The following is a 10,200-nucleotide window of genomic DNA, read 5'->3' as shown; positions in this document are numbered from 1 at the left end:
GAGGAAGAAGAAGAAGAAGAAAAAGATAATGAAATTTCTGAAATTTTTAAAAAAAAATCAAGAGGGACTTTTAAATTCCAGTCTGCGACATTTCGCCGCGGCCAAATATATACGTGGCCGCGGCGAAATGTTTCCACAACGGGTTATTGTACCATTGTGGAAACATTTCACCGCGGCCAAGGCTTAAGCTCGCCGCGGCGAAATGTTTGGTTTTACAGTTTTCCCACAACGGTACACTGTACCGTTGTGGAAGAGTTTGGCCGCGGCGAGTTTATGCCTTGGCCGTGGCGAGATTTAACAACGGGTCACCATCCCGTTGTTTAAACCTTAAATTTTTTTTTAATTCCACAACGGGTCTATAGTCCCGTTGTGGAATCAAGAGTCCCGTTGTGGAAACATCATGATTCCATTTTGCGCCTCAATTTTCTATTCATAGGAACTCTTTTGTCTACTGATGATATCATATAAGCCCACCATAATCAGCTATTTACATTTTGTTTTTGTATTGGTGCTTAAAAAAGTTCAGTTTGATGTCTCAATGAAAGTATGCACATACGTTTTATTCTATCATTTAACTAGTCTTTTTAAACATGCTCAGAATTTGAAGTACTCATTGATATCCCATTTTATTTTTATTTTATATTTGGATCGAAACATTGATATCCCATTTGATTACAAATCACATATATAAAAAAGTTCAGTGTGTTCTCTTTTACTCCACCACATAACTAAGTTAAGTACGCATGCGTATACACAAGAAAATGAAAGAACTAACTTTATTAATTTTATCATAACGAACAAAAAGAAAGAATAGCTAAAACCTAAAACATGAATTGAATGACCTAAAACCTAGCCCTAGACGATGGTGAGTGGGTCGACCCGAGAGCGGTGTTGTTGAGCAGCAGCGTCGTTGTCGTTGTCGTTGTCGTTGTCGCGGGAGATGTCCTCGAGAGACTTGCCCTTGGCCTCGGGGACGAGGAAGGTGAAGAGAAGGCCACAGAGGTTAATGGCTCCGAGGACGAGGAGGGAGTTTCTCATCCCGATCCCGGCGGGGTATCCCGGGTCGGCCTTGGCCTTGTCCTGGCTCTGCGCCGCGTACAGGAACCCGAATGCCCCCACGATGGCCCCGGCCTTGCCCGCCGCCGCGGAGATGCCGTGGCACGTGGACCGGAATCGCGCCGGGAAGATCTCGGCGGGGACGATGAATGTGGTGGCGTTGGGGCCGAAGTTGGCGAAGAAGAAGGTGAGGCCGTACATGACCACGAAGCCCACGTGGTTGCCCGCGGCCGTCCAGTGGGTGTAAGGCACGGCCAGCGCGAACATGAAGGCCGTCATGAAGAAGAAGCCCGCGGCTTGGATGGCGAACCGCCCGACGCGGTCGATGAGGGCCACCGTGAACCAGTAGCCCGGGACGGTCCCGCAGAGGGCGATCAGCGTCTGCGCCCTGGCGATGCTGAACAGCTCGTCCAACGCGCTCATCGTCTTGGCCGCCGGAAGCCACCCGACCGCGCTGAAGATGTCCTTCTGGAACAGGTTCTGCGAGTAGTAGGCCACGTCCACGAAGAACCACGCCCCGGCCGTGCCCACGAGGTGGAGCCCGTGCCGGCGCATGAACTCCCCGGAGAACAAAGCGAAAGCCGATGAGGACGGAGGAGACGGGACATTGTTGGTGTTGGTGTTGGTGTCGGTGCTGGTGTGGTCGATGTCGAGGACCTTGGCCATGTCTTTGGAGGCCTGGGCCTTGTCGTTGGCGACCAAGGCGGTGTAGCGAGGAGTCTCGGGGAGCTTCATGCGGAGGCGGTAGGTGAGGGCGGCGGGGAGGGCGCCGGCCATGAGGATGATGCGCCAGACGAAGTCGGCCTGGGGGACGGTGGAGGCGGCGCCGGCGACGGAGAAGGGCGGCGCCGGGAACAAGGAGCGGAAGACGGAGGAGACGAGGATGGCGAGGGCGCCCCCCGCGAGGATGCCGAAGCCCTGCATGGCGAAGACGGCGGCGATGAAGGCTCCGCGCGTGGCCTTGGACGAGTACTCCGCCATGATGGTGGCGGAGAGAGGGTAGTCGCCGCCGATGCCGAACCCCAGCCAGAAGCGGAAGAAGCACAGAGTGGACATCACCGCCGCCGGAGACGTCCCCAGAGAGAGCCCCGACCCCAGGGAGGCCGCCACCATCAGGACCAGGGTCACGCCGTACACCTTCTTCCGCCCCAGCCTGTCCCCCAGCCACCCGAAGAACAGCTGCCCCGCCAGCGTCCCGCACAGCGCCACTCCGTTCACCGCCGCCGCCACGTTCGCCGGCAGGCTTCCCGGCTTCCCCGACTCCGCCGACGTGTAGTAGATCCGCCCCAGCAGCTTCGTCACCAGCGATATGCAGAACAGGTCGTACGCGTCCGTGAAGAACCCCATTCCCGTTATCACCACCGCCTTCACGTGGTACCACTGAACCCTAGCCCCGTCCAACACGCCGAAGTTGAACCTCTCCTCTTCTCCCACTTGACCGCCATCGCCGCCGCTCTTCATCCCTGTAACAGAACCAGCCATCGCCATCGATGGAATTCTCGGGTTGCGCTGTGATAATTTGGAATTTCGTTTGATTTGGGAATTCTCGCCTTGCGCTTCGGTTTTTATTTATAGCTTTTTATGGGAGAGCTTCCTAATTCGACTAGAGTTTTGGGTGCATATGCGTTCCCTTCTGCGGAATATTCCCTTTCTACTCGGTTTCGACTTTCGGATACATACATCTAACATATATTTTGTTACGTGATTTCGGATTTTATGTATTGATGATTTGGTTTGCTTTGATTTCGATATTTAATCTCTTCTGCTTTGGTGTATTTATGGATATTGTTAAGTTTCCTCGTTTGATTAGGATTTATTCGTTAAGTTCTGCGGAATATTCCTTTTCTACGTGATTTCGACTTCCGGATACATCTGAGATATTGTTACTCACAAGAAGATATTGTTACGTTAAATTTGTTATCTATTTTTTGACCTTGTAATTAAATTTTTTTTAAATGATAAATTACTCATATACATTGTGATAAATTGTTCGATTGAAATTAGTCGTAAGATTAATTGTAACCAATTTTTTTTGTCAAAATTAGTCCTACGGTTTTAACCAAGTAAAATTTCAGTAAAATTAACTTAATCAAAATTATTAATATTGAAAAGCCAAAAAAATAAGGTTATAAATGTGTATTGGTTAATTCGCTTAACTATAAATAATTGAAATTATTTATTTCAGTTGATTACAATTAATAGGTTTTATTTTTTTAGGTTTTAACTTATATGACGGATTATATTGCTGAACAATAATTAACTAAAAATTAACCGAATTTTCACCTTTACAATGAAGGAACTTAGATGAATGTCGAAGTTAGTTTAATAGTTCTTCCGCAAATGCTCGAAGAGCAAACACTTCTTAAGACATAATAATTGATTCCGGCGAACTTAAACTTGTACCATAAATTAACGTTGAACAACACAAGCAAGAAAAAATATAACTCAAGATAAATAGAGAGAGTGTTTTGAAGTACATTAGAATACACATTTGGCCTTCTATTTTTCTACTGTTCAAACAGTTCTAGTCAATAGATTTTTATCTCCTTCAATGCTCATTAGTAGGCAACCCATTTAGACAGTTCACTATCATTTAAAAGTTAAAGAATTTCAAATCGGAATTCACGTCGCCCACATCGCGGGAGAATACACCACACAAATTGGTTCATAAACACAATGACGACTAAATAAGCAGTGTATAATCAATTTCTAGCAAATTTGAACCAGGAAAAAAAAATATAACTCGAAATTAAGAGGCGATGTTTTGAAGTACTAATGTTACCATTTTTGTCACATCAAAAAATTGATATTTATATGAATAATCCTAATAACTTGAGAAAATAGTGTGTTGTATTTCTCGCTCGATCACAAACACAAACCCTAGGTTTCTTCGGACTCAAGAAAAACCAGAAATGAGATCAAACCAATAAAATCAAACGCGGAAAATCAACACGACACCAAAATTACCCTGGTTCGGCAATGTGCCTACATCCAGCAAGAAAAATCACGATCACTATCAAGTTCTTTTACACTCTCTCTCTCTCACGCACAATTTCCCTCTTTGTGTTTTTTCCCTTACAAAGATCACTCAATTGTGTTTTCCAAGAATTTTTCCCAACTAATTATGAAAGAATGAAGTTAAACTGACTCCTCTTCATTCTCCTCTTTATATACAACATGTAAACAACTTAAAACCACGCGATCAATCTCAGCCGTCGATGCCTTGCGCAGGAAGAAACATCTGAAGGATGATCCAACGGTCAGCATATGATGTATACTCGAGTCTGTGATGAAGTTGTAGGACTGATCTTCAACATATTGTATACTGTCGATGTCAAAGGTTATTTTTATGAATTGTATATAATTCTTTGGTATAATTCGATGACACTGTTAATCGCGTTTTTGGATTAGCATTCAGAACCGTCCGTGGTTCGATCTAGGGTCGGACCCTATGACCGCACGTAAGTTAGGTGTGGTGAAGTTCTTCTATTCTCGTCGTCTTTGTCTCACCGGAAAATGGTTTCCGACTCCTTGTCACTTCGCCAATAGTCGGCCTTCGTGTTCTTCACGCTCTTCGTGTTCTTCACGTTCTTTGCGTTCTTCGCGTTCTTCGTGTTCTTCACGTTCTTTGCGTTCTTCGCGTTCTTCGTGTTCTTCGCGTTCTTCGTGTTCTTTGCGTTCTTGTTAAATTTTTCATCTTCTTTGTTGTTCTTGATCTTTTCCCGTTTTTTTTGGTGTTTTGAGAGCTTTTGGGAATTTTGGGAGATTTTGGAGTTTTGAGAGCTTCTGGAGGTTTGTGAGATTTGAGAGCTTTTTGTTCTCTTGGAATTTTTTGGATCCCATTTTCTGAAAATATGAAGGGGTATTTATAGGATTTTGAATGTGAAAAGTTATGGAAACTTGGTCGGAGGGATTCTCCGGTTTTGTGGATTTTACCAGAGGGATCCTCCGGTTTTGTAGGTTTTACCGGAGGGATCTTCCGGTTTTGTGGGTTCTACCGGAGGGATCCTCCGGTTTTGTGAGCTTTACCGGAGGGATCCTCTGGTTTTGTAAGTCGTGAGAGCCCCCCCCCCCCCCCCCTCCAAATGAGGAATCTGAAGGTATTTATAGGAGTGTGATGAGTCGGGGTAGGATGGTCTTTTCATTTTTCCCTTGATTTTTGTAAGGGCTGACCATGCACAATGCTTGAACCTTCCTTGCCCTCGGCGGGGCTGGGATTTGCCTTCACAATTTTTGGGTTGGACTTCCTCCTGGAGGTCGAGCCTGCCTGGAGGTCGAGCTCGCCTGGAGATCGAGCCTGGCCTGGAGGTCGACCCTGGCTGGAGGTCGAGCTCGCCTGGGGGGTCGAGCTCGCCTGGAGGTCGAGCTCGCCTAGAGGTCGACCCTGGCCTGGAGGTCGACCCTGGCTGGAGGTCGAGCTGGCCTAGGGGGTCGAGCTCGCCTGGAGGTCGAGCTCGCCTGGAGGTCGACCCTTGTTGGAGGTCGACCCTGGCTGGAGGTCGAGCCTGGCCTGGAGGTCGAGCCTGGCCTGGAGGGCGAGCCTAGCTGGAGGTCGAGCCTGGCCTGGAGATCGAGCCTGCCTGGAGGTCGAGCTCTCCTGGAGGTCAAGCTCGCCTGGAGGTCGAGCCTGGCTGGAGGTCGAGCCTGGCCTGGATGTCGAGCCTGGCCTGGAGGTCGACCCTGGCTGGAGGTCGTCGTTACGAGGGAGGCCGTCATTACGAGGGTGGAGGCCGTCATTATGAGAGGGATGTCGTCGTTATGAAGGAGGCCGTCATTATGAGGGAGACCGTCGTTATGAGGGTGGAGGCCGCCATTATGAGGCAGGTCGCCTTTGGCGAGAGTGGAGGTCGCCATGACGAGGCAGGTCGTCATTGACGAGAGTGGAGGTTGACCCTCGTCGCCGGGGTGGAGGTCGACCTTCGTCGTCGAGGTGGAAGTCGACCCTCGTCGACGAGGCTAGGTGAGGGTGGAGGTCGACCCTCGTCGTCGGGGTGGAAGTCGACCATCGTCGCTAGGGTGGAGGTCGACCCTCGCCGTCGGAGTGGAAGTCGACTCTCGTCGCCGAGGCTGGGTGAGGGTGGAGGTCGACCCTCGTCCCTGGGGTGGAGGTCGACCCTCGTCGTCGAGGTGGAAGCCAACCCTTGACGCTAAGGCTGGATGTCATGAAGGCATGGGTTGACCCTTGACGTCAGGAGGAGAGGGGTGTCCCTTTGAGGGCGAGCCTGACTTGTCTTAATTTCGGGCTGTACTCATTGGACCGGACTCACAATACTTACTCGTTTGGATTGGGCTTTGATGTTTTTTAATATGGGAAAAATCTCACATAACAGGTTCTACCGGAGGGATCCTCCGGTTTTGTGAGCTTTACAGGAGGGATCCTCAGGTTTTGTGAGTTTTACCCGAGGGATCCTCTGGTTTTGATGGTCCTGGCGGAGGGGTCCTCCGCTTTTGCGTCGTTTTTGCATTTGGATTGTCGTTTTTGCCATACGAAAAATGACGCCATAACAGACACTATTTTTTGAAAACATTATACATACTAATTGAAAATAATTAATTTGTGGGATATATATATTTAATATTCAAAAACAATTCATTCCAAAACTTTTTCTATAGTTTGTTTTTCTATAGTTCTTCTTTGTGAAGTCAATTGATTTGAACTGTTATACGTTAATTGATTGATAATATAATAATAACTTCCTTCAATCTCAGATATACATGGGAAATTGATTGAAGAACTATAAGCCGTTCTACATAAATATAAATGTTAATATTTTGACATTACAATTCTTTTAAAGAGGCAATTAAGCCAGTAGTTCAATAATCTACCCTCATTTTAAAAAGAAAAATTAGTCGATTTAAGCCACATCAAACGTTACAATTGTAATCTAGCCAACGTTTCGTTTAATTTTCGAATCTAGCCAAATTTGATGACGTGTCATATTTATATAAGATGGTATTTACTATATTAGCATTGGTTTGGTTTCAAAAATACTAGCCCACGTTTTGAAACTTGGGCTTGTAGCCGAATTTGGTATATTCGGTTTATATTTTGAATTTTTTAAAAAAATCTATATTTGGCAAAGTTGGTTATTGAGCGTTTATTTATTTAATGAACATTATAGCCGTGTAAGCAAATACAGTGTAAATGTTTGTAAATTTTTGTTAATCTCCGCTGATTTGTTAATTTCTGTTAATTATGGTAAATTTACATATGTGCAGGTAGAGCCGATTTCTTTCCTTTCCTTTAATACGCATTTAATACGGTATTTTTTTTTCCAAATTTATTTTATAATTTTGAACGGGTGATGAGTAATTACGTGTATTCATTATCCTGTTTGACTTATTCAATCAATAAATATTTCCTTTCCCTTTTAATTACATCACCGAATCTCCTATTATGAATTCAAAAAGCTGAAATTAAATTGCTGTTGCAATATAAATACGTGTATATATTTCGAATTTTAAAAAAAAATCTATATTTGGCAAAGTTGGTTATTGAGCGTTTATTTATTTAATGAACATTATAGCCGTGTAAGCAAATACAGTGTAAATGTTTGTAAATTTTTGTTAATCTCCGCTGATTTGTTAATTTCTGTTAATTATGGTAAATTTACATATGTGCAGGTAGAGCCGATTTCTTTCCTTTCCTTTAATACGCATTTAATACGGTATTTTTTTTCCAAATTTATTTTATAATTTTGAACGGGTGATGAGTAATTACGTGTATTCATTATCCTGTTTGACTTATTCAATCAATAAATATTTCCTTTCCCTTTTAATTACATCACCGAATCTCCTATTATGAATTCAAAAAGCTGAAATTAAATTGCTGTTGCAATATAAATACGTGTATATATTTTGAATTTTAAAAAAAAATCTATATTTGGCAAAGTTGGTTATTGAGCGTTTATTTATTTAATGAACATTATAGCCGTGTAAGCAAATACAGTGTAAATGTTTGTAAATTTTTGTTAATCTCCGCTGATTTGTTAATTTCTGTTAATTATGGTAAATTTACATATGTGCAGGTAGAGCCGATTTCTTTCCTTTCCTTTAATACGCATTTAATACGGTATTTTTGTTTTCCAAATTTATTTTCTAATTTTGAACGGGTGATGAGTAATTACGTGTATTCATTATCCTGTTTGACTTATTCAATCAATAAATATTTCCTTTCCCTTTTAATTACATCGCCGAATCTCCTATTATGAATTCAAAAAGCTGAAATTAAATTGTTGTTGCAATATAAATACGTGTATATATTTCGAATTTTAAAAAAAAATCTATATTTGGCAAAGTTGGTTATTGAGCGTTTATTTCTTTAATGAACATTATAGCCGTGTAAGCAAATATAGTGTAAATGTTTGTAAATTTTTATTAATCTCCGCTGATTTGTTAATCTATGTTAATTATGGTAAATTTTTTGTGCATTTATTGCATTACTGGATTCACACGCATAATATCAAATAAACCAATTTCTTTTTTTTTTTCCAAATTTATTTTCAAATTTTGAACGGTTCATGACTAATCCCGTGTATTCATTGACGTGTTTGACTTTGACTTATTTAATAAATAAATATTAGCTTTCTCTTTTAATTACATCACCGAATCTCCTATTAAATTAGCTAAATATCCAATTAAATTGCGAAAAAATCTGAAATTAATTAGCTGTATACAATTCAAACCGGTCAAACGTGGGCTAGTGTTTTGATCAAGTAAGTATAAGAAAAAGGGTAAATTAGGTATTTTATATCCGTAAATTTCACTAAATTGCTAGATTGCAAAATTTACCAAACGTTGGCTAGATTCCAAAAACCATGTTTCAAAATGGCTACGTTGCTAGTTTACCCTTTTAAAAAATAGTCAAAGTTTCATTTTATTAAGAAAATAACCACCAAACCAAAGTTAATTAAATTTATTGTTCAGTTAATTAAATTTACTGAATAGTTAATTAAGTTAGCTATTCAATTAATTTAATTAACTTCAGCCTGGTGAACTATTTTCATAATAAAATGAAACTTTAGCCAGAAGACTGACTAGTTGACTAGTTGCAATAAATACTTAATTTTTAAATTTAAATTGTCCCTAATATTTCCAAATATATTGACATATAATTAAATATTTTTTATTTTATTTATAGCTCTAATTTTTGTTATTTTTGTAATTATAATTTTACATCACTTTTTTTCGAGGAAATGGCGGCATAAAAACCCAATGTTTTCGTATTATAACACTTAAGTTCCCAACGTTAAAAAGTTGTGGGATAAATACCCAAACTCAACAATTTGTCCCTCCGTTACAACTTCTACCGTTAAATTAAATGTCGAGACACGTGTCAAAATCTGAGAATGGCATTGATTATATGAGAAAAATTAAATAAAAACAAATTATTAAAAAACCTCTCTCTCTCTCTCTCTCTCTCTCTCCCCCCGCTGAACAAAGAAAAAAAAAAACAGAGCATGGTTGCAGGTTCTGGTTGCAGGTTCATTTTACCAAATTACCGAAACACTCTCTCTCCTTCACTCTCTTATTTCCAGATAAGGTCTGCCTGGTAACTGTATGATGAAATGTTCGTAGGTGAACTTATTCATGGTATTTCTCGGCAGTGCCTAATAATAAAATTGAACAACTAGTTTTTTACAAGTGACATTCTTTTTCGTTTTAAATTTTTTTCATTAAGGCACATACAAAGAAAGAATTTACAATGATAAGCCAGAATTGGTATATTGGCAACAAAAAAAAAAGGAAAAAAAAATTCAACCCAGAATCAAAACAAACCCACAGGAAATACAAACGCGCTTTACATGAATACTCTAGTAAATTGCACCACTTACACATCCATGTGTTCTTCCTGATTACCAGAAAAATAAAAAAAAAGGAGTATCATGTGCTGTGATATTCTTCATAGAGTCCTTTTTGACATGCGAATCGCAAGGACCGGCAGCTAATCCTTGTGGCCTTCTTTGATCCCTTTTTTCTCTTTTTCTTTTTCTTTTTCTTTTTAGTAATTGGAATCATGGGCAGGGCTATCGTCGTGCATATCCATCAAAGAATCGTTTGAGCTCGGAGGCAAAAATTGAGAATCTACACTCCCTGATCAGTGATCACACTGCAAGAAGAAGAAAAAGTGGATAGATTGAGCCA

At 41.6% G+C, this 10,200-nt stretch overlaps 1 protein-coding gene across 1 annotated transcript; it reads right to left on the bottom strand.

Moving 5' to 3' along the window:
• Window positions 1-855: 855 nt before the first annotated feature.
• LOC149391098 (low affinity inorganic phosphate transporter 1-like) lies at window positions 856-2,418 on the bottom strand. The gene has a single exon (XM_089619930.1). The coding sequence runs from the start codon at window positions 2,401-2,403 to the stop codon at window positions 856-858; it is 1,548 nt and encodes a 515-aa protein (XP_089476056.1). The 5' UTR covers window positions 2,404-2,418.
• Window positions 2,419-10,200: the final 7,782 nt, after the last annotated feature.

The sequence above is a fragment of the Urtica dioica genome, chromosome 7, assembly GCF_054948205.1.
Source record: "Urtica dioica subsp. dioica isolate 48M chromosome 7, U.dioica_male_clone48M_v1_H2, whole genome shotgun sequence".
Classification (NCBI taxonomy): Eukaryota; Viridiplantae; Streptophyta; class Magnoliopsida; order Rosales; family Urticaceae; genus Urtica; species Urtica dioica.
The sequence above is the reverse complement of the archived record's forward strand: the minus strand, read 5'-3'. Positions and strand labels throughout refer to the sequence as shown.